General features: G+C 37.2%; 2 protein-coding genes across 2 annotated transcripts in view; both read left to right on the top strand.

Moving 5' to 3' along the window:
* The window catches only part of LOC111503302 (fidgetin-like protein 1), a 64,579-nt gene extending 44,023 nt beyond the window's left edge, over positions 1 to 20,556 (top strand). The window contains exons 5-6 of the mRNA XM_023157575.2: positions 19,946 to 20,173; positions 20,227 to 20,556. Coding sequence (XP_023013343.2) covers positions 19,946 to 20,173; positions 20,227 to 20,538 — 540 coding nt within the window. The 3' untranslated portion in view covers positions 20,539 to 20,556. The remainder of the gene's footprint in view (positions 1 to 19,945; positions 20,174 to 20,226) is intronic.
* Positions 1,284 to 2,524, top strand: LOC111503304 (mitochondrial import inner membrane translocase subunit TIM50-C). Its single transcript, XM_023157576.2, has one exon. It carries the CDS (start codon positions 1,379 to 1,381, stop codon positions 2,486 to 2,488), a length of 1,110 nt encoding a protein of 369 aa, XP_023013344.1. The 5' UTR covers positions 1,284 to 1,378; the 3' UTR covers positions 2,489 to 2,524.
* Positions 20,557 to 26,008: the final 5,452 nt, after the last annotated feature.

The raw sequence follows: 26,008 nt of genomic DNA on the forward strand, positions 1-26,008 counted from the left end.
TCATTCTGCTTTTGACTTTGCTCTTGTTAAGACGTATATGTTACCTGTGTTCTGTGCGTATTGTGAATTTTATTTTATAACATAATGGAAAAACTAATAGGTGGTGGACACGTTTGTGCTGTTAATACTTGTAAAAGTAACAGTTCAAAATTTAAAATGAGTTTTTTCATGTTTCCGAAGGACCAAGAAAGGGAAGAACATTCTCCACTAAGTTATTATCTGTTTTCATAGAGCCTACATATTATTTTTGTAAACAGCAACATTGCTATTGTAGAAATACTTAATGTTAATGTTTTCACAACAGAATTTCTTCATTGTCTTAATTCCTTCAGGATATAATCTCTCAAATAATGCTTTTCACAGGAGGTGCTGTGAGAGAAATATATTTTTCATTAGAAGAAGTAAATCAAATCTCACTTTTTCGAATCAGTTATCCGCCTCTCAATTATACCCAGAAAATTATTTTAATGTACTTTTCATGAAAAATGTAATTTGTTAGTAAGTTCAGTGTATGAACTATTCACATGGTGTGGTATCTGTGACAGTTTCAGTGTTTGACATTTCATGTATAGCTTTTTTTTATTCATATTATCAATGTTTTTAACCCTGAAACCACAATGTTACTGTTTCCTTCATAATAATTTAACTGTACTGAGGATGACCAAATAAAAGGTCGAAACGTCGACATAAACAGAATTTTATATTCTGTTTCACTGACTTATTTCAGTGATGATTGTTATTGGAAAGTACATGTCAGAAGTACCTGTCAGAAGGGGGTCCGTAGGGGTGGCATTTTAACTTTGAAGAATGTCAAATTTTAATTTACATTTGATGTGTTTCGGGATTTTTTTTAAATATTGACAGTAACGGAAATAAATAATTTATTCTATTTGGGTTTTACACACTGTATATATGTTATGCCATTGAAAATCAATCTGTGCACTCATTTTCTTTCGTGACAGTTTTTTGTATGTATTTTCTGAAGTCATTTTTTTTAAATTCAATAGTTACATATCACTATTCCTGAAATTAGAATGTCTGCACAAGAATTATTATATCAATTGAATTTGGGTCCATTCCGTAAGGTATATCAAAATTATATGAGCATTTTGGATTTAAAAAAGTTTGAGTGCGAACCTGTCCAAAACCATTTCACGAGTCCTGCCCTCTTATCGTCACTTCCCAAAATGGCGTCTAGATACTTTTCCACATCAAAGGCGGCATGGCCAAGTGTCCATGCTGATTGTTACATATACTGTGACTGTGATTAAAAGCCGAGAGATCGGTCTCATAGTCACTCCGCTCTTCGCATTATACCAATCATAGTTTGAGGTTACATTTGTTACTTGAGTTACGAATTGTTATATATTTATTGAAAATGATTCGAATGTCTAGAAAATCAGTACATATATTTGGCAGAATTTTCAAACAAATAGTTATTGATGAAAACAGCTGCCGAGCAATTGTTAAAATACCTTATAACTTCACAAGAAACATTGAATTTTCTACTGAACCTAAAAGTAAATCACCTCTTGGAAATCTGATAGCAAAAGATGTAGCAGAAAAAGTTAAGGATTCATCTGAAGAAGAATCCAAGCAGCAAAGAGAAAAGGCATGGAAAAATATGAAACTAACTTTAACAATTTTTGGGGTATCTATCACCTGTCTGGGTGGGTACCTCATATTAACATTGGGCAGCCCCGAAAAAGACTTAGAAGGTAATCTTCTGAAGGACGACCTAGCAGACAAAAATATTATCCTTCAATATATAATCAGAACCTATCGAGGATTAGATTATTACAAAAAACTGATTAGAGAACCTTCAAGAGAAAAGTTGTTACCAGACCCCTTAGATTACCCGTATTTACAACCAAAATATACTCTAGTTTTAGAGTTAACAGATGTGCTTGTGCACCCTGATTGGACTTATAATACAGGATGGAGATTCAAGAAAAGGCCATTATTGGATTACTTTTTAGAATCACTACATGGATCATATGAAATTGTAATTTACACAGCTGAACAAGGGATGACGGTGTTTCCACTTATTGATGCAATTGATCCAAAAAATATAATAGCTTATAAGTTAGTAAGAGATGCAACTCATTTCACTGAGGGGAATCATGTCAAAAGTTTGAACAACCTAAACAGGGACTTATCAAAAGTTATTTGTGTGGACTGGAATGCAAAAAATGTCAAATTCAACCCAGAAAACTTGCTGCATGTGAAAAAGTGGGATGGAAATGACAATGATACTGCTTTAATAGATTTAGCAGCGTTGCTCAAAGCTATCGTGGATAACGATATCGAAGATGTGAGAGAGGTGCTGAAATATTATAGTAAATACGATGATCCGGTGGCAGAATTTAGAGAAAAACAGAAGAGGCTTCTTGAAGACCTTGAAGCGCAAGCAGCTGCAAAAAGAGAACATGAAACTTCCAAAGCTTCTAATTGGACACCAAATATTTTTAGTAGAAAGTCATTTTAAAGTGTTGGATTTTTCGTATTAAAATCATTAAGCTATTTTGTGTTTGTTCACAAAACCACCTCCTGAAAATACCAATAAAAATGATAGTATTTAGTGGTATTTAATAATAAAAAAAATAAGGGAGACTGGTGTCTTTGATTTTCTGAAACAGTTTTAACTTACTTCAACTCGGAAGTAGATTTAATAATTATAGTGTGATGAAAAGTTTTTGAAAGTGTAGTAAATAAATATATATATAACAATAACAAAAAAATCCCTGGCATAAATTGTAATCTGAAGTCTTATTTTTAATTTTCGGTAAGTCTTATTTTAAACCAAAATGCACTGATAATTATGAGATACTTTGTAATGAAGCAGCATTTACTAGTGTAGGTTCATTCGATCAGAATTTTTTTTCTAGAATCTACACTGGAATCTGAAGAATGTATACAGCTTGGTTTTGCAACGGACTGCCTTAAGGAGTCTCTTTTATCATTGATATTCATTGAATGAGTCGTCTGTCGATTGCAATAATTACCTCTACATAAAGGAAAATCTCCATTGCCTTTTCTTACTTAGGCTTGTCCTTTAAGGATAGTTGAGAATCAAGCTATGTTTGATTATGAATGCTCTGTTTTTGGACTCTAGTTTTGAAAATAAACTTGATGGTCTATAAGACGTATCAGGAAAGCAAAAAGGGTACTATTTTTCAAAGTTTGGTGACCACCATAGAAGGTCTTTAAAAATAATTTCACTCTGCATTCTTACCATATCTACATGTAGTAGACATCAACTTTTGAGATTTTATATGGAATATGAATATCATGTATTCATTTGAAGAATTGACAAACAAATCAAAAGTAGATACCTCAATACTTTTGAAATCTTTGAGAAAAAATAATTTGAATGCTCAATTATCTACAGCAAAATAATAGACATGTATATATTTTTAGTATTCACAGAGCCACAGCATGAGATATCACAACCTAATTTTAGCACAACTATTTTTCTGATCTTGAATCTGTGCATAGTCAAGAACTTATGAGTTTGTTGTCTTCTTCCAAAATACAAATGCATATTGAAGATTTGACCTGCATTTCATTGTATTCTGCAACTACTATTGATTATTGTATTACCTTGAGCAGATTTCTTTTGAGTTACTATCGTCAGGGTTGTCTGATTTTACGAAGCAATAGGTGGTACTTTATATCTTAATAATGCAGCTTCAAAACCCAAGTCTAAATGAGGTTGAGTATTCAGCTCAAATAATTACCAATTATTCAAAGAGCTTTGTTATCGGTCAATGTGGTATGACGTTTTTAATTTCCCTGACCAGTTCTCATCATTTTACAATCTTCATTTTAAAAACTTAAACGATTTTTACTGAACAAAAAGGCCAAAGATGAAAAGGAAACAGTGGCTCACTAAAGGCATTGCAAGAAACATGAGACTTTTGCTCACAAGAAAATCCAAGAGTGAACCATTACAACAAGTATCGAAGCATTGATGGCAAAGTCATCAAAGTCCCGAAATAAAATCACTTTAAGACTAGAATAGATAAAGCTGTCAATAATCCCAAAGAAAGCTGGAAAATTATGAACAATGATGAACCAAAATGTAGATTTTATATCTTCGAAAGCAATTTGTACAGGTAAAAACGGGAACTTTACTCTTGAACGAACTTTATATTTTTTGGCCTATCCTGTATGGTGTTTGTCATAAAGCCATTACAGGTACACTTGGTTATAGTTTTGGAACATGCACCAACTTTTGTCAAGAATACAATTTTCTGAGAAATCGATAATAAAAAGTTTCCCATTTGTTGCACACTTAGTGGACCACACTTTATATTAATCGATTATAATTAAACCGAAAAGTAATGAAATGCAATTTTCGAAAGGGATCTGCTCAAGAGTATTACGGTAAATAAAAAAAAAATATGGGAAGTTGTAGTGTTTCCAACTCTATAAACGTTAAGACATTAACTTCAAAAGTTAGTAAAATTAATTATTTTTACATGAACGTGTTAATTGATAGACTTAAAAACGTGTCAAATTTGTTAATTATTTTCCTATCTGATAAATATATTTTTATACCGTACAAACATAAATGATTAATGTCAGATAAGATTTAACGTGACGAAATCCAGTTTAATATTTTCAGGTGGGAGTGAAGCAAAGCAAAAAATATTTTTACACTCCAATCTAAATTGATATTTTTTACGGTCAGGCAGGTGTTGAACCGCGGGACTCCTCAAGTCGCGGGGCCCGTAGTATTTGCTACTTGGCTAATCCAGCACTGGATGCAAGTATTATTAGCGAAAATACAACTTAGTACCACCCTCTTGGCCCCATCTTTGTTTTTTTTAGGAATGAATTCTGCATTCGTTTTCCATTAATTTGACGATCCAACTATTATTAACGAAGATACGGTTTAGTGCCCTTGAGGTATGTCACCATCTTTCATTTTTCTCTACTCCACACTGACGTCATCACCTTCTCTCCTATACACACATACATATTGTCTCAATCTTACACACATTACACCTACCCAGATGGAGTGTTCCACAAGGTTCCGATCGGAGGTCTGAAAATGACCATAATGAAGCGCCATGAGAAAAAGCATGGGATCATGAGCTGAAACGAATAAACGCACGCGAAACGGTCGAAATGACGCTAGACTCCTGTTAAACCAACATTGAGGGATTGCACGTTGAAATGTTACAGCCTCGTTGAACTGTCATGTTTTTTTTTTCTAAACGTTTTACCACACCTTGTATGGACGCCATGTTTTTTTGACGCACCTTGTAGACTTTACTAAATGCCCGTTACATTGCCGCCATGTTTTTTCTTCAATTTGATTTTTCATTCGTCACTCTGAATCGCCGATGACTTCCGACAAAACTGCCATTACTATCAACAATTCGCAATTACTTCCAATATCTCACGTTGGTGTCGAGGCTAAAGACAAAGCCTACCACGTCGGCTCAAGGGTGAAGTCCTAAGAAGGCACGAGCGGTGAGGCGAAGTCCCAAGGGGATGCAAGTCCATGCTCTTATCTTTGAATCTCTCCGATACTAATTGTATCCTTCTTTGCATCAATTGAATCACATGTTTCTCTCTCCCACTCACTAAATTCTCTCTCTCTCTCTCTGAAACACTTACCAACAACGCGCTATCTTGAAATGTACATACATTATTCCCCTACTAGTCCAGTAACTTTATACATCACAGCATGCGTCAAATCTGGTAGTTCTGATTTTTTGCAGTCTTGTTTATGATGTTGGCCTAATGAATAATCCAAGTTTGTGACCTTGACCGAACGCAACTTTGTCAAAAATCGAAAAACCGCGAAAAAAATCGTGTTTTTTTCAAATTTTGGCAATTAAAATCTTGAAGGACTAGTTTTTGAAAAAAACTCGCTAGGTAAGAGTTCAAAGTAGACTAAATTTGCTACTATATGATACTAGAAATGTCTCTGTATACCCAATAGTTTCCGAAATTAAGCCTTCAAAGTTCAATCATTTTTTTCAAACTTCGCAGTATTTTGCATTTGTGTCTTTCTGATTAGTTTAATTTTGACCCTGATCATACTGTAATGTATTCCGTCATGCGTCGGCCCTGACCGACGCATGACGGAATACCGCGAAAGAGCGGGAAGGATGCGGATGAGTCCCGAAATCCGCAGATGGATCCGGAACGTTCGTTGACAATATAAAAACGTCGCTCTCCGTCCCGAAGAGTAGTCTGTACCAAGAAAGCGATTCGAGCGGTTAATAAACGGTGAAGATAAATTAAGCGTTAGTTACTGAGTGGTGTAAATAAATTAGTTGTGATAGTGAAGTATTGTTAAAATAAATTTGTTTAAGACAGTTAATTCTTTAATTCGTTACAATTGGTGATCAGAAGTGGATTTTTAAAATAAATTTGTGAGTGCTTGGTGGACAATTTTTGTGTTACGGTGAAATTGACTATAAAACTTTCGCACTTTCGCGCAGATAGACTGGTGATTCATTGTGTTCCGCGAAGCAGACAGTATCGTACGACGGAAATATAAACTGATAGACCTTTCTCGCGAAAAATAGACTTGTGAAAATAAATAAGTGTTTTGGACTCCATTAAATAAGTGGACATATTCAGTTTTGAGTAAAATAGATAGTAAGAGATAAAATGTGTTCAAGGAAAGTGCGCCTAGTGGACTTGAAAGTTGCCGAATTGAAGCAAAAATTGGAGGAGAGAGAACTGGATTCTTCCGGAAAAAAATCAGTACTCCAAAAGAGACTATGGGACAACTTGATTGAATCAGGAGAAGATCCCGAAACGTATTTATTCGAAGTTTCTGGGGGTGATTGGAGTTCAATAATGAACAAACTCGAGGAGAACACCAAATCGCTGAAAGATGAACTTCAACAAAATTCGAAGTGCCTGGAGGAGAAGCTTCTGGAAAATTCTAAAAGTTTGGAAGATAAATTTCTTGAGAATGCAGAAGGCTTGAAGAAAGACCTTTGTAGTGTGGCGAGCCTACTCGAAGAAAGAATAGGAACCATTGAGACAGAGATAGACAAAATAAGGAAGGAAATGAACACAGAAGTAGAAGAAATCAAAGGCGGAGTTCAGGCAGAAATCAGCGAGATAAAGAAAACAATTAGCAGGTTGCAAAACAAAATTGTTAATTCTGCCCACCCCACAGAAACGGTTACTGACAACTCAATTCCGGAACTGAAAGATGTCAAACTCAGTTCTGAACCAGGAAAGCTCTCCATGAAGCCGCCCCAGTTCGACGGAAAAACTCCTTGGGCAAATTACCGCCGACAATTTGAAGCTGCGGCCAGAGCGAATGGATGGAATGCAGGAGAAAAGGCGGTAGCATTAACATTGGCGTTGCGTGGAGAAGCAACGAATATACTGCAAACCCTCACGGCCCAGGAACAGGAAGACTATGACCAACTTGTAAAGCATCTTGAACTGCGGTATGGACAGGCCCACCTAGAGCACGTTTACCATTCACAGCTCAAGAACCGCTGCCAGAAATCAGGAGAATTCCTACAGGAGTTTGAAGCCGACATAGCTCGATTGGTCCGTCTGGCGTATCCTGCTACACCCGAAAATGTAATGGAGCGGTTAGCAGTTCAAGCATTCTTGGAGGGACTTCGCGACCAAGAAACGAGACAGGCTTTGACGCTAGCTCATCCCAAACATCTCGTGGATGCACTGGCAAGCGCTCTGGAGTTTGAGGCTGCAAAACAATCCTGCAAGAGCCAGAGCAAAGTTCGAGCTATCGAGGAGGATGGACAAGTGCCTGCAGATATTGAGGCCACCATCAGAAAAGTAATGAAAGAAGTTTTGCCTGAGAGGAAAAATATAAGATGCTGGAACTGTGGGAAAATTGGACATGTGCGTAGCAAATGTCCAAGAATCGACACCAAATCAGGAAAACTAGAGGGGGTCGATGAGAAGGGGCAATCGTCGACCTGTACCCAGCAAGCCCCCGTAAAAACGCATATGTTGCCGTTCTCCAACGACAAGACAAAGGTGTTTTCGTAGACGGCCTCATCAACAACGAGCCTTGCACCATGCTGCTAGATACAGGTGCGACGAGAACTATTCTTGGGCCAACCTTTGCCAAAACACCGGCAAGAATTGAACCGTCAAGCTGGAAGTTACGCACTGCAACAGGGGAGCCAGCCAATGTACTTGGAGAACTACCCATTGAATTGGTGTTGGGCAGCACAAAATTGAAACATCGTGCATTGGTGGCGGACATCGAGGACGATGCGATCATTGGAATGGACATAATGAATTCCAGAGGGTTCGAGCTGAATTTTCAAGACGGCATCCTACGTGTCGACGGAGAAGAGCTGGTGCTTCATGGAAGAAGCGAAGAGATGATTAGAGTCTTGTTGGCCGAAGACGTGTGCGTACCGGAAAGGGCTGAAACCATCCTGGAGGCTCGCTTGGACGGAAGTGCGAGCAGCGGCAAGGTGGTAATGTTCGAGCCCAAGCTACACGATGAGAAAATTGGACGAGGAATCGCACTGGGGAAGACCCTGTTGCGTGTTGATAAAGTTGTGCCAGTCAGGGTCATGAATGTTAACTACTTTCCCGTGACCTTGAAGAAAGGAACCATGCTGGGGCACTGTTCGTCCATTTCCTCTGTCATACGGAGTGTACGCAGTTCAGTTAGCCAAGCCAACAACTTGCCTAAAGAGTTGGAGAAGTTAATTGACATTTCCTCCAAAGACATACCATCAACTCACCGATCTAAATTGAGGGAGTTATTCAAGAGGTACCAAGAAATCTTCGATACTGGAGAAGGAAAAGGCGGCAGAACGAATGTGGTTCAGCATAGAATCGACACTGGGAATGCCCGACCAATCCGGCAATCGGCTAGAAGACTCCCTCTTGCCAAGAGAGAAGAGGCAGACAAGATAGTCAGCGATATAATAATAATAATAATAAGACATTTATTAATCCGAATTCACAATTACATGACCAGTATAATAATACATATATTTTGTGATATACAGATTAATTGGCCTATTGTCAGCTTTCTGATACGAGTTCAGGTGCTGTTGAGGCCCAGAGGGAGAATGTATATACTGAGACTAAGATTGAGATTATTATATTTCGAATATTATGAAAACTGTCAGGTGAGTACTAAATATCTTAATGTTGAGATAGCTTCTCTTTTACCATTCTTTTGAATGACGCCATCGATTTTGTGAAGTCAGTGATCCGAAATTTGTTCAGAAGATTTGCCGTGCAGTATGTGAAGGAACGTTTGAATATCTCTTTCTTATGGGAGGGTATAGTTATAATTCCTCTTCTACGAATATTTACATTATGAACATGGCTTCTAAAGATGATTTTTTTGTGTAAATAAGGAGGTTTTTCGTATTTTAAGATTTTATAGAAGAAACAGGTTGTATGAAGTAGTCTTCGATTATACATATTCATCCAACGTATTTCCTTCATTTTATGCGACACTCTATGTCTTCGCCTTATACCAAATATCAACCTTACACAAGAATTTTGTAATTTCTGAATGCGCCCGGAATCTCTATTATCTAAACACGGCCCATATATGCTATCACAGAAGTTCATGTGTGAGAGAACAATTGAATCACATAGTTCTTTCTTTGTGCTTTGATTTAGAAATTTTCTCTGGGGGTAGATCATTTTCAAATTAGCATAGCCAATTCTCAACTTTGACGTGACATGCTCCGTGAATTTGAGTTTATTGTCAATTATCAAACCCAGATTTCTAGCGGATGTTCTGAAAGAAATAATCTCATTATCTATACTAATGTTGAAAGATGCCTGCAATTCTTCTCTGATTCTATCATTACAAAAAAGTAGAGCCATGGATTTTTTTGGATTGATTTTCAATAAATGTTCATTTGATATTTCAAAAAGTTTTTGCAGATCATAGTTGAGGGAGTATTCTGCTGCTGCAGTATCTGATGGGTTGAAGGAAAAGTATAGCTGCGTGTCGTCTGCATATAGATGATACTTGCAAAAAGTTAATGACTTTACGAACTGTGCAGTATAAATCGCATAAAATAATGGACCCAAAATACTTCCTTGAGGTACACCAGTTGTGACAGCAATCGCCGTTGATGTCTGATTTTTATACACTACTCGCTGCAATCTGTTCGTTAGGAATGATTTTATCAAATCGCAAGCTCGCACAGAAAAGCCGATATGATTTAGAATTGCAAATAGAATTCTATGATTCAACATATCGAACGCTTTTGTGTAGTCCAGGAGTACCAGGATCGTTGCCTTACTTTCGTCCATTCCCCTCAGAACATCATCTGACACATCAGTCAATGCAGAGCTACAGCTGTAACCTGGCCGAAAACCTGATTGTTTCGCTGATAAATAATTTATCGAGTTGATAAATGGTACTATTTGAGACTCAATGGCTCTTTCGAGCACTTTCGAAAGAACAGGTAGAACCGAAACTGAACGTAAGTGTGAAAACTCTGATGGTGAACTTATTTTTGGCAGAGGATTGACGAGAGCTCCCTTCCATAACTGTGGAAAATAGGAGTTTTTTATACAAGAGTTAATTATATACGTTATATGTGGCACAATAAAGGGGCAACATAGTATTATGAGAGTAATATTAAGGTTATCACACCCAAATGCTTTAGACTTAATACCTTTCAAAGTTTGAAAAACAAATTCTTCATTAACCTCCACGAATGTAAAAAAATGTGGTAATTTTTCAGCAGTATATTCATCTAGTAAACTAGTGCTTGGCTGGCGAGAGTTTTTACATGAGTCAACAAAGTACCGATTGAGTGCCTCAACGTCCTGTAGTTTTTCTGGTAATGAAGCATTGTTTTTCTTTTTAATGTTTAGTTTTTTCAGTTCTTGCCATTTTTGTTTTTGATTGAGTTTTTTGAATTTATAGTTCAGATACGCTTTTTTTTCGGCCCTTACAGCAGCAGTGACAAAATTTCTCATAGTTTTATAATGTTCCCTATGTTCCACCATTTTTGTTAAGCGATAACGATTGAGTGATTCATTCCTTAATTTTTGCATTCTGCGTATATTATCTGTAATCCATGGACTATATGGTTTTCTTTTGTTTTTTACGTGTCGAACAGGTGCATGATGGTTGAAAAGTTGCAGTAAGTTATCTGTTAAAAAAATAATTTTCTGTTCTATGTTTTCAATCGAGTACAAAATGTCCCATGCTATGTTTTCGAGGTCCCTCTGAAAACAGAGCATATCTACGTTACCTAGAGACCTAAAACTGAATGAATAATTATGACAGGCTTTTAGTTCTACATTCATGGAACAGTAAACGAGCATGTGATCAGATATATCAAGATCCCGAACGCCAGAATCACAAACATCTTGAGAATTGGTGAAAATCAAATCAATCAATGTTGAAGAATTGCCAGCTATTCTAGTGGGTTGGTTGATAATTTGTAATAAACCAAATGTGTCCACTAGATTCTTAAGAGTAACCACATAGTTATCATTATTCATGAACATATTGACATTGAAGTCACCTAATATTATAATGTCATCAGTTTCACTGAATAATTCAGTTAAAGTGTCTTCGAAGTGATTTATGAATTGTGCAAAGTTCGAATTGGGAGGGCGATATATATTTCCTATGATAATTTTTCTATTTGGAATTGTAGTTTCAATCCATATCTCTTCCAAAAAGTCTTTGGAATCCTGATACAATATCTTACATTTCAAATGATTTTTTATATAAATTCCAACACCCCCACCTCTCCCATTCCGATCCTGCCTGATGAAATCATAATCTTTTATTTGTACCATTTCTCCACTTATACCTTCATGCAACCAGCTTTCAGAAATTCCCAGTATGTCATATTTGAAATTTTCTAAATGATCTCTAACAATATCGAAATCATTGAGAAGCGATCTCACATTAATATGTCCGCAATCAAACATTGTCAATGAAATTTCAATCAGCAAATCAAGAGATAACAAAGTTTATTGATATATTAGATGAATTAAAGAATACAAGAAAATAGATTTTATAAAGTGCTATCCAGATCGAGACGTACAATCAAAAGTTTGTTTTCACTTTTCTTTATTATTACGAGTCACGATTCTTTTTTCTGTTTGTTTTTTAATAGATTTTCTGTTCGAAGTCGCTTCTTCTTTTTCTTCTTGTGTTGATTTTTCTTCTTCCTCGTCGTTCTCAAAATTCAAAGCTTCTTCGAGAGAAAACTTTTTTCCATCGATTACTAATTTGTTTCCTTTGATAACGCAGCTATTGTACTTTCCTGACTTTTCCAATTTCAATCGATAATCTCTGAGATTTTTGTATTCGTTTCGCTGTGCTGGGGTTAAATCCTCAGAAATTGCAATTGGACTTCCTTTTAGTTTATTTCCGTTGCCAAGAATTTCTCTTTTTTTGGCATACGAGATTAGTTCTATTTTCAATGGTGCTGTTCTTGATTTTCCGAGAAGATGGAAATCAGAAATGTCTGTTTTTTCTATATTCACCTCAACCCGCTTTCCAATTTCCGAACAGATGAAGTCTGCAGAGATCTCTGTTGAAGGTTTATTTATTCCGAAGATGACTATATTTCGTTTGCGTGATGTTCTGTCCAGATTTTCAATTTCAGTCTTAAGCTTTTTATTCTCTTCTTCGAGCTGTTCAATTTTCAAAGTCTGCTCATTAATCTTATTCAATAATTTCTTCTCGGTGGAATCTATAGCACCCTTGAGATCATTTCTGGCTCCTTGAATTTCTTCCAGTATTCGTCTAGAACTCTCCTCTATAGCCTTTTTTATTGCTTCATTCATCATTGACATTCGATGTTAATTTTTACCGTGTGAGATCTCCTTAACTGAAGTAACTTTTTACTGGCGAATGAGTGACAAAAAATTATTGTTTTCAGTGTACCTGTCCAATTTATCAGCAAGCCCAGATGATTCAAACTCTAATTACTACTGAATAATCGAATGTAATACATACAGTTTTTATCTCAGGGTGCACTTTGTGTTCGTATACAGTTGTGCTATAACTTTCAAATAGGTTGTTGCACTTGTTTCACCGAATTTCTACACTTTTTTCAGGAGCACACATAAAACAGTTCGTTCTGCTTCCTATCATGGGAAAAGAAGGAGTTATCGAACCTTCTGACAGCCCCTGGTCTTCCCCAGTCGTGTTAGTGAAGAAGAAGGACGGCTCGACAAGGTTCTGCGTGGATTATCGCCAACTAAATCACGTGACAAAGAAAGACAGCTACCCTCTTCCAAGAATCGACGACACCCTAGACACGCTAGCCGGCTCCACAATTTTCTCGACCTTGGATTTGAAGAGTGGATATTGGCAAGTTGAATTGGCCCCAGAAGATCGAGAAAAGACAGCTTTCACCATCGGCTCAGGATTGTGGTAGTTCACGGTTATGCCATTCGGGCTTTGTAATGCTCCAGCGACCTTCGAGAGATTGATGGAGACGGTTCTCAAAGGTCTCTCATGGAAGACGTGTCTAGTGTATCTCGACGGTATAATCGTGGTCGGAAAATCGTTCAACGATCATTTGAAAAATCTGGAGGAGGTGTTCATGCGTCTGAGGAGTTCTGGATTAAAACTGAGTCCCAAGAAATGCCATCTGTTCCAGAAAGAAGTCCATTACCTTGGCCACGTTGTCTCTGGGGAAGGAGTGGCGGTAGACGAACAAAAGATCAAAGCAGTTAAGGACTGGCCCATTCCAAAAGACATACATCAGCTTCGGAGCTTCCTTGGTTTATGCACTTACTACCGCCGATATGTGCTGGGGTTTGCCAACATCGCCAAACCATTGACTCGCCTCACAGAAGGGCAGATCCAGTTCCAGTGGTCTGAGGAATGCCAAGACTCATTCAAGAAGCTGAAAAGAGCTTTGATCAACGCTCCCGTTTTGAGCTATCCCTTACCCGACGGAAAGTTCATTTTGGATATGGACGCCAGCAACGTGGGACTTGGAGCAGTCCTTTCTCAAATCCAGGATGGACAGGAGAAAGTTATTGGCTACTTCAGCAAAACGCTCAGTAAACCAGAGCGTTATTACTGTGTCACCAGGCGGGAACTGTTGGCCGTAGTCAAAGGTGTAGAGCATTTCTACAAATACGTGTATGGAAGACGATTTCTGTTGAGAACGGACCATGCAGCTCTCAAATGGCTTCTGTAGTTCAAAAATCCCGAGGGCCAAGTAGCGCGCTGGATTGAGAGATTACAAGAATTTGACTTCGAAATAGAACATCGAGCTGGGACTAGCCATAAAAACGCAGATGCCCTATCACGGAGACCTTGCCCCGATGACTGCTCACATTGTCGACGAGCAGTCGACACAATGGAACTCCCTTACTTTGGAAAACGGAGTTCTGAAGCGGGTGTTGGAGTCTGAAGACGGTGCAGAAGAAAGGCACCAGACAGTGGTACCCAGGAGCAGACGACGGGAGGTGCTCAAAGAAATCCATGATGGAGTCACTGGAGGACATCTGGGAGTAACGAAGACCCTCCAGAAAGTAAGACAACGGTTTTACTGGGTTAATTGTCAAGCCGACGTCAAGGACTGGTGCAGAAAGTGTGCTATATGCGCTGCCAGTAACGGACCTAGGATACGACCAAAAGCTCCAATGCGCCAGTATAACGTGGGTAGTCCTTTCGAGAGAATCGCCATCGATATCGCCGGCCCGTTCCCAGAGTCCCACCATGGGAACAAATACATCCTGGTAGCCATGGACTACTTCAGCAAGTGGGCAGAAGCCTATGCCCTGCCTAACCAGGAAGCCTTTACCGTCGCTGACGTCCTGGTAAAGGAATGGATATGTCGATTCGGTGTCCCATTGGAGCTGCATTCGGACCAGGGCAGAAATTTTGAGTCCAACCTGTTCCAAGAAATATGTAAACTGTTGGACATTCGAAAGACCAGAACCACAGCCTTACATCCACAGTCCGATGGAATGGTGGAACGAATGAATAGGACTATAAACCGCCACTTGTCCAAGGTAGTCTCTGACCATCAAAGAGACTGGGACCAATACCTCCACCTGTTCCTGCTGGCTTATCGTTCGGCAGTGCACGAGTCAACCGGCCAAACCCCTGCCAGTATTATAATGGTACGAGACCTGCGGCTTCCTTGCGACCTAAAATTTGGGATGCCTCCAGAACAAGACACTGCGGGGGAAGATTATGTCAGCAAGCTTCGGCAGAGAATGGACGACATTCATGAACGAGTCCGTCTGAACATCCGGAGTGCCAGCGATAGGATGAAGGAGGCCTATGACATCAAGGCGAATGCTGGAGGATTCGAAATCGGCGACCTAGTTTGGCTGTACAATCCTAAGCGCCGCCGTGGTTTATCACCGAAGTTGCGGAACTCGTGGGAAGGTCCGTACAAAATTATGAAAAAGATTAATGACCTCGTCTACCGAATCCATAAGCCACCTCGAGGAAAGCCTAGGGTCGTCCATTTTAATAGACTGGCTCCTTATGCTGGAAATCACGACCAAGTTCGCGCCCTCAGACCACCAGAGGATGAAATGACGTTCCAGCAATTCATGTCCTTATACTCGAACGGACAGAAGGTCGTACATGGGGTAACTCGAGAAGAGCCACGAGACCTTTTCAAGGTTCCAGTTGATTACGCCCTAGCTCACTGCGTAGCAGAGGATCTCCAAATGTCCAAGGGCATCGCTGTGGTATTCAACAAGAAATTCGGTCAGCTTCAAACATTACGAGAACAGAATCCAGAAGTCGGAGGAGTGCTACAGTTGAAGAAGGGTCAGAGAAACATCTTCTACTTGGTGACCAAAAAGCATTCTCGAGACAAACCATCCTATGAAGATGTCTGGAGGAGTCTTACTAGACTGAAGGAGACGATGCTCGACCAAAATCTCGTGGAGTTGGCGATCCCGAAATTAGCCTCTGGGCTCGACAGGCTGGACTGGAGAATTGTGAGAAGCATGTTGGAAACGATCTTCAGATCCAGCGGCATCCAGATTCTGGTGTGTGGTAACCATCTTCCACGACCGAGCATAAAGACTGTGGAGTGTTACTTCCATCGAACTTCACAGTGCAAATATGGAGAGTTCTGCAGGTATCGACACACGCCAAGGATGACATTCTGAAGCCGGCCCTGACCGACGCATGACGGAATACCGCGAAAGAGCGGGAAGGATGCGGATGAGTCCCGAAATCCGCAGAGGGATCCGGAACGTTCGTTGACAATATAAAAACGTCGCTCTCCGTCCCGAAGAGTAGTCTGTACCAAGAAAGCGATTCGAGCGGTTAACAAACGGTGAAGATAAATTAAGCGTTAGTTACTGAGTGGTGTAAATAAATTAGTTGTGATAGTGAAGTATTGTTAAAATAAATTTGTTTAAGACAGTTAATTCTTTAATTCGTTACAATACCATCGACTCTTTTAATTAATGATTGTATGTTAAAAAAGAAAATGAGAAGTGTGAACGAAAATCCAAAGGTGAAGAATGAAATAGGAAGACATTGAAACAAACAACTCAAAGAGTTTTGAAAATAAAAGTCAGTTTTGAAATAAAACAATTTCATCTTTGATTTCGTCTATTATTTATTAAGCTTCTAATAATGAAGTAAAAAAGATAAGTACCATAAAAGTTAATAAGTTTATTTGTAGGAAATTGAGTAATATTAAAAATAAATCAAATTGAGTAATAAATCAAATTAGTAGTAAATCAATAGAGTAAATCGCTTGAGTAATAAATCAAAAAATTAAATCAATTTAGTGTGTGAATTGTGTTGTATCGTACATTTGCGACCGTATATCCTCTCGTATGACTTCATCAGCTGCTTTCACCACGCGTAGTCTTTCTGCTCGAGTATCTGAGCTTTTATTGTCATATCATGTACTGGTGAGAATTTTGTGACCTGTATTTTGAAACAAACAGTCGTGTGTTTGAAGGGTCTTTCAACGATCAAAATATTCTCCCCATACTTTGCGAACAAGCAAGTTTTTACTTTTCGTAGTTGAGGTCATTCTCCTTCTATCTGGTCAATGAGTTCATCTAGAGAGAACTGACACTCCTCAGCGTTCTCTTCCAGAAATGAATAAATCTTATCCATGGTCTTATCAACTGTGGTATTCTGACGATTTTCCCTGGACTTTCCTGTTGGTGGTGCCTGGTAGAGCTTTGTTTGGCAAAACCGATAATATCTGGCATCAAGGGCTACCAAATCTGTGTTCTCAGATATACGCTCTTTTATTTTAAGAGCCTATTCATCACCACGTTTCTCAGCTGCTTTCAAGATTGTGGCACTGAGAGACAATTTTTCCGCAGTAATGACACTGTTCCATTTTTCTGGCTTCTTCTTCCTTTCTGCCACAAGGAACTCTTCAGTTATTTTGTCTCCACATAGACAACAGTGTTCTCTGAAATTGAACTGTTCAGAGACTGATCTCGTGGCCCTTGATGGCGTAATATTTGATTTTCCACTGCTAACAGCTGCTTTGATCAACTTCGGATTGTTGTATTTTATCTGGCAAGCACTGTGCACATATATCTTATTTACGCCCTTCAATAAACGCTGATTTTCTATGTTCTTAAGGGAAATACTTGACACAAGAAAGATTTTACAACTCTTTCCTTCACAAGGCGCACTTGACCTTCACTTAAAGTCTCACTTAAAGTCTCTGCAATAGAATGACACCTATACATAATATGCTTCGTAGTTTAAGGTGGCTTAATGTTTCTCAACGATTGTACTATCAAACTCTGATATTTATATTTAAAATAATAAATAAATCGCAACCAACATACTTAGTAAATTTGAAGGTGATTGACAATGTTTCGTAATGACTTTTACTAGTTCGGACTTCCATTGTCTACTATATAAAATGAAACAACTAAAAAGAAGAATTAAAAATGAATAGCTGAAAATTACAATTATATTAAGCAAAATAAACCTGAAATGAAATAATAGTGAAATAAAATACAAGTAAAAATAGAACAATTTAATAAATAAAAATAAAGAAATGAAAAAAGAAAATAAAAATAAAAAGTGGAGAGATTCCAAGTCACGTTAGTTCACGACGTTTCGATTGTTAGTATCTACAATCGTCTTCGGGTGATGACTGGACTGATTCCTCCGAGAGATGACTATTTATAGGTCGTTCGAGTACTTTCACTTATCCCCGCTTTCCATTTTCAGCTTCACTGGTTCCGTGGGAGATGATCGTTTGGCGGGAGTTGGCCATTTTTCTCTTGATGATGGGTTTCCATATGTTGCGTATTTCTATGTTGGCTTGGCTGAATACGTTGTTGGACAACATGTATGCGGCTTCCTTGAATTTTCTCCTAAACCAATGTTCCTCTCAGCTTGGGACCACTCGATGTTTTGTTGATGGGTCCGAACATGGTCTGCTATTCCTGATTTGCTGGTTTCCCCTCGATGTGTGTGTTTCTTGCGCTCGGCAATGCGAACATTCAATGGCCTCTTAGTTTCACCAATAAAGGATATCCGCACAGGGTATCCGGTAAATGCAATTCTTGGAATCGCAGTCCGCGTTTGGTGGCCTGGTTTTCGTGAGGCTGCTACGGATAGTGTTACCGGATCTGAAGCAGGTTCTGATGTTGTACTTGGAACCAATTCTTCTTATCCTCTCCGATAATCCTCTGATGTAGGGAAGTGCAAGCACTGGTTGTGAACGCTTCTCTTCCTTGCGAGGCTCCTGCTGTCTTTTAGCCAAAGTCTTTTCTACCATCGCTTTGGAGTAGCCATTCCGTTGAAGATCATTTTTGATGATGTCTACTTCCTTTTCAGAGACCTTCCTTCATATTACAGAGCCCAAAAGCACGGTCTAATAGAGTCTTGATGATTCCCCTTTTAGTTGATTGATGGTGGTTGGATTCGTGGTTCAGGTACTGTCCCGTATGAGTGGGTTTTCGGTATACAGATAATTTCCAGTTAGTGTCGGTCCTCTTCACCAAAACGTCTAAGAATGGTAATTCCTTGTGGATTTCCTTCTCCATTGTCGTCTACTTGACATTTGAAAAACAATTATTAAAATCGATTTACAATTTCAAATTTTAGGGGGATGTTTCCATTAAAAATGGGTCACACTGTAGAATACGTGCAATATAGTTTTTTTTCTTTTTTGTGATTTTCTGTTATTTGGTTATAATAGATTAATTTATTTTGATTTTTATATATTATATTTTATACATTAATTTATTATATTAGGCTTGCCTATCTGGAAATAAAGTTCTACTTTTTCTTCTTCTTACATATAAAACACAAACCCAGGCTGGGAATTGGATCAGACATTCTGTAGATTTTAAGTTCAAACGAATTCATAAAAACTTTATATTTTCAAACGAGAATGTCAGTTCAATGATTAAGCTTGACATTTTAGAATAATTTTGCAATAGGTAAATTCTCAACAATTTGCAAATGAAAACAATTTAAACATAATTGTACAATTATGAATTTGCTTATCTGTGATTGGCCCCAAGATAATGAGTTATGATTTTTCTCTGTTCCACACTGACGTCATCACCTTCTCTCCTATATAGACATACATATCGTCTCACTCTTACACACATCACACGTACCCAGATGGGGCGTTCCACAGGGTTCCGATCGGAGGTCTGAAAATGACCAGAATGAAGCGCCATGAGAAAAAGCATGGGATTTTGAGCTGAAACGAATAAACGCACGCGAATGTCAGTTCAATGATTAAGTTTGACATTTTAGAATAATTTTGCAATAGGTAAATTCTCAAGAATTCGCAAATGAAAACAATTTAAACTTAATTGTACAATTATGAATTTGCTTATCTGTGATTGGCCTCAAGATAATGAGTTATGAACCTGATCAACTGTCATTGGTTCAAACGTGTGAGTTATGCTTATTTTGTCTGCTAACTCAACGGTCACATAATTGTTGTTTTTTCAATAGTCAGAGAAAATAATATTTTGTTGATCAAACCTTCAATTTTTGTTTTGTTTTCAGGTTATATTCATCGACGAAGTTGACTCTCTTCTTTCTCAAAGAAACGACTCTGAACATGAAAGCTCCAGAAGAATAAAAACAGAGTTTCTGGTGCAATTAGATGGTGCTACCACTGACATTGATGAAAGAATACTTGTCGTTGGTGCTACGAACAGACCCCATGAATTAGACGAGGCAGCCCGTAGACGTTTCGTCAAGAGATTATACATTCCTCTACCTGAATATGAGGTAGATTAATCTGTAATAGTTTGAGTAGTGAACTAATTTTTTTTTAATCTCAGGCTCGATTACAACTCGTTAAGAAACTCATTTCAAATGAAAACCACCGTTTGCTAGAAGAAGACTTTCAGACAATTGCTACACTTTCGGAGGGATATTCTGGTGCTGATATTCGAAACTTGTGTTCAGAAGCTTCTTTGGGACCCATCAGATCTATAGATATGAAACTCATTGAAGAGATCCAAGCTGCCGAAGTACGACCTCTGCTCAAAGAGGATTTTGATAAAGCATTGATGAGGGTAAAGTCAAGTGTTTCCCCCAAAGATTTGGAACAGTACACAACATGGGATAAAACTTATGGATCAGGTTTTTAGATAACTTTAAAACTGAAGCCATCTCGATAATTGGGATTTATTTTTTTCATGAATTTCGTAGAATATTTTCCTTCAGTATTCTGTAACTTGTTTTCAAGAAAAACTTTAATAGATATTATTTAAAAAAAAAACATAAATAATTATTTTTTCCCGAAAAATAAAAATATACTTTATAAAATTCAATTTAAAAATGTAATTAGAACGTCACTTCAAAATTGTTTTGATTCAAGAGGTGAATAATTAATCAAGGTGCAGATTCGTATTCTGGGATTTTCCGTCCCAGAATACGAATCATCACAACAATCCAATGGATTTATGTGATGATTGATCACTTATGGTGCAATGGGGAATGTTCCTCAATTTGGTTTATTACAGCAAATGCAAGTTTGAACAAAATAAAGTTGAGTTTAATTCATGAGTTTTTCAAATTCACTTCGAAAAGTATTCAAATTGATGTTTCAAATGTTGGGTTTTAATTTTTGAAGGGATTTATTTCTAATTCACATATTGGCAACAGCGCCTATATTAAGTTGAAATAATTTATATGTGCCTAGATATTCTACTTTAAAAAAGGAAAATTATCAGCTATAATTATCCCAAGGACATTGATAACTAACGAAATAATTTTATCACAGTTTTCGAAAGCACGTTATTTGATCCCGACGCCGAAGGCGGAGGGATGTTACCTAAAATAACGTGCTTGAGGAAGTTGTGATAAAATTATGAGTTATTTATCAATGTTCGAGTGATATTCGGTGAGAAAATTTTTTGCAATTCGAACAAAATTATTTATTGAACACACAGTTATTAAAAGAACAATTCGTATAATGATATTCCGTTGATCTTGCTGTATTTGCCTCGGTTACTGCGTAGATGTTTCCACGCATACTATTGATTAATTGGTTATGATGTTCCTGATCAATATTCAAATGAGGTTTTATGGAATTTCCATTATTGTGCCCTGTAATTTTCAACAATTGCTGTTCTTGAACTCCACTCTTAGCTAGTTGACTGACTGCAGTTGCTCTATTAGAGTGATAGGTTATTTTCCTCTGTTTCGTATCCAAGCCAATTGCTTCAGCAGAAGATTTCGTCCATCCGTTGATTATATTTCTACACAGAGGCATATTGTCATACCAGTTATCGCTTCCTGTCTTCCAGTGACGATTTGGCCTTAAAAATAGTCTATTTGTCTTGATATTTGTGCCTCGTTTTGATAATAATTTAATGAATAATCTGACAGGACAAGCATTGTTATCACTATTTTGAACTAACCATTTGCTAGAGGCGCAGTTCTTTGAACCCCCTTGGCAGGTTTTACTGAAAATTGGATTATATTCTATCCTATTAGTTGGAGATCCATTGTTGTCCTTTTCAATATGAAAATAATCAACTAAGCAAGCAGCACCTTCATCACCTCTCCAAGCCAATTCCACCGCTGCTATGTGATAAAATTTGCGTAGGAGTCCTATAGGGGTATTTTCATCCCAAAAGTTTATAATTTTACTCATTTCATTTGAAGTTAATGGTACTGAGCTTGTTTTGCGTTTAGTGGGATCTGTTTGTAAATTTCTTCGTGCTGCGTCGCGTGCATTCCGCGCTTGTTTGAATGCAACACTTTTAAAGGGGTCTTGCATGATATTATACTCCTTGTAATACTTTTCTTGTAATAATTTGCTTGTTATATTCAATACGGTTTTAACAGTAGCCTCCTTAAACTCTGTGCTATCCTTTTTTCTCATATTAATCGCCCAATCCTTGAGTATTAATGCAAGCTCTTCGAGAGTACGATTTCCATCCAATTCATATTTTCTGGCGTCACAAAACTCCATAAATATTTTCCAAGTGTATTTTTTACTATTGACAGTATTTTTTGGTGTATTTTCTTCAATGATTTTGTCAATTGCCGCATCATTTTGAACACCAAAGCGAGGAAGTGACATTTTCGAAATAAATTGAATTACTGAAATGTCAAACAACTTTATTGTGTTGGTTGCTTAGCAATGTCATGACATAAGTGATAACTACCCGTGAAAACTATCCATGGGTAGTTATCAGTGTAATGATGGTTTCATTGGTTATTTCGACACACATGACTAGAAATAGACAAATTTGATAGGATAATTTTTTTGGCAAAAAATTTTCAGTGTAATGATGGTTTCATTGGTTATTTCGACACACATGACTAGAAATAGACAAATTTGATAGGATAATTTTTTTGGCAAAAAATTTTCTTTATAAATCAACAAGGCAAATTATAAATTAAAGTTCAATACCACCTCCACAAGCCACATAAACAACAGTTGTTTTGTTATTTACTTATATAGAGGAAGATAGGTTAGGTGCATAAAATGTCATATGTCACAGAATGTCTCGGAACTCTGAAAATAAGTAAACAGAACAGCACGCCTCTGAAATATGTCATCTTTGTTTGTCTCATACAGGTAACAGATTCATTGTCCTTTATTGGCTATAACTGAAGTTGCCAAATGGTGAAATAGAAACGAATCCCTTTAAATGTTGGATGCATTATTTCATTCCTCTTTTTTAAGTATTTAAATCATTTTTTGAAGAAAAAGGTTGAAATGATAAGTTTAAAATGCGTTGTTTTAGAGATCTTTTATAAAAACTACTAGATTTTCGTCAGGAGGAACATTCCCCATTACCTGGGGACCAAAGGCTTTACAGCAAACGGCCCAGACGAAGCTCTTTGGCTTACAGAGACAGGCTTGTCTAACCATCAGTGGTGCCACCAGAACCACACTGACCATGGAGCTTCTTGTAGATCTACCTCCTCTCCACATATTTCTGGAGAGAGAGGGGCCAGATGGACTGCATATAGACTTGTGCACATTGCCAATTGCACAAATCAATTTAATGCAGGGTACAACAGACTGTTGGTTGACACTGGAAGTCACAGCATTCTGAAAATGACCTCTGACTTTATGTCTTCAACTGTCAACTGCGAACTGCCTTATAAAGTACTGTTCCCGAGTAGAGAGGACTGGATCCTCCAAGAGAAGGAAATATTAAGAGCAGATAGTTGTTGGTTCACAGATGGATCAAAAACCCCTCTAGGTTCAGGTACAGGTGTTTTCGGTCGCAGAGCTAGGGCAGATATATCAACATGCCACTCTGGCAAAAAATTATAAAGGTTCAAATTTAAACTGTTTCGAGATGAAGTCTCTAATCTAAATCTTTTGTTTAGAAGGAAAGAACCATGCCTAGTATTATATGTATGGTTTGTGTCACTTCTAGGATATGTATGGCAATTTTTGTGAGTATCCAGTAAACTCAAATGAATATAAGTAGAAGGAACTGTTAATATGTTGAGTTTTTGAAAGTAATTTCGGGAAGAATCCCGAAGACCTAAACCGGCGACTATTATTACAGCACGTTTCTATAATGTCATGATTCGATGAGCATGTGTAGAGTTGCCCCATAACACAGTTTCATTAGATACAAGAGAATGTAATAATGAGAAATATGAGATCAGAAGCACATCCGGACTAACTGATTTTTTGAGTCTCCTTAGCAAAAATAGTTGACTAGAAAGTTTTTTTGCTAGGCAGTCAATATGTTCTGTTCACTTGAGGGACTGGTCTAAGGTTATACCTAAAAGTTTTACGGAGTCATGCTGATTCAATTTACTGCTCATAGTGAAGGTAATTTCCTGAGTTTTTGTCCCATTTTGTGTTAGTTTATTTGGTATCAGCCACTTATTTATATTTGACAAAATTGACAAGTTTTTTTCTTTCAAATTTATTAAATTCGAATCGGAATAATAAAATGTAGCATCATCTGCGAATAAAATACCATTAATGTAATGAAGATGTTCAAATATATCTTTAATGTAAATAATGAAAAGAAGTGGCCCCAGAACTGAACCTTGAGGTACACCACAAGTAATTTCCTTACTAGAGGATAATGTTGAACCATGAAAAACCGCGTGAACTCGTTGAGTTAAATATGATTCGAAAAATTTGTAAGCAATTCCTCTGACACCATAATATTCCAATTTCTGTAATAATATCTGTTGCGAGATGCAGTCAAAAGCTTTACTTAGGTCACATAGAGTACATATAGTGTGTTCAACTCTCTCAAAAGCATCGACCACATCGCTCACCAGTTTCGTTACGGCGTGGGTGGTAGATCGGTTCTGCCTAAAACCATACTGATTTTCATTCAGAAATTTATTTTCCCCAAAATATTTCGCCAGTTTTCTTGACGATAATCTCTATAATTTTTCCAATTATAGGAATAATTGATATAGGACGATAGTTTTCAGGTGAGTTTACATTCCCGTTCTTGTGAATTGGGATAATTTTGGATTTTTTAAAGATGTCAGGAGAAATTCCGTTAATGAAACATAGATTGCAGAATGTTGAAATAGGTTCTGCAATACACATACGTCATAACTATAAGATCTTTTCATGTCGGATATGGCATCAATAACTTCATTAGATGTAGTGGGGAAGAGAAAAAATGAATTAGAATATGATGAACGTGATTTTAAAAAGTGAGTTGCTGAAACAAAATCATCTGCTGATAAATTGCAGGGTATTGAGACATTACTAATCCTGCCTCTCTAGAGATTAATCAGCCTCCATGTATCCTTGGACTTATTTTCCGAATTTATAAGATGGGTATTATATGCGGATTTTTTGGCTTCTTCAAGTTTGAAATTATAGAAACGTTTGAATATTTAAAGTTTTCCTTATCTTTGTTCAAATTTGAGACATCACTAATTGTTTTTAATGTTATTGAGGTATTTCTAATTTCTTTGAGTTCATCATTAAAAAAATTTACTGGTTGTTTTCTTTGATTATTTGAGACAATTTCCAATGGAAAATAAGTTTCAACAAGTTTTTTTATTGAGTCTGTAATAAAAAATGCGAGATTTTCAATATCAACTGAATGATGGAAAACACTCCAGTCCAATTCTTCAATCTGTTTTTTAAATTTCGCCACCTTATACTTTGTTATTTTTCGAATACAAGTCTTGCCGGTTCTATGGTTAAAGGACGAACCCAGTTTGATGAACTGACCTCGATGATCTGACAAACCTGTTTCTAAAATTCCGGCTTCATATTCTCCCTTATCGAGATTGGTCAATATATTATCGATGCACGATTTAGTCCCAGTTCTAGGGTCAATTCTAGTTGGATGATTTATATCTATTTCAAGCCCAAAAGATGTTATAATACTCCCAAATTCTCTACATATACTGTTATATAACTCAAAATTGATATTGAAATCACCCAAAACAATGATTTGGGTAAAATTATCTGATAGATATAAACCAATTTTTACACTTTTATATACTTTTTAGAGTAATCACTAAACATATACAACTGTATGCACAATACTACCATATCGTTCAAATTTGCGAACCAATTTTTTGCCTGAAAACAGAAACTTTTTACAACAGAAGTAGCAAGAAGGGAATATGATAAAAGCGAAAGGAAAA

Source organism: Leptinotarsa decemlineata, unplaced genomic scaffold, assembly GCF_025532065.1.
Source record: "Leptinotarsa decemlineata unplaced genomic scaffold, Ldec_3_MD MMD2_tig00078363_RagTag_RagTag, whole genome shotgun sequence".
In the NCBI taxonomy this organism is placed as follows: Eukaryota; Metazoa; Arthropoda; class Insecta; order Coleoptera; family Chrysomelidae; genus Leptinotarsa; species Leptinotarsa decemlineata.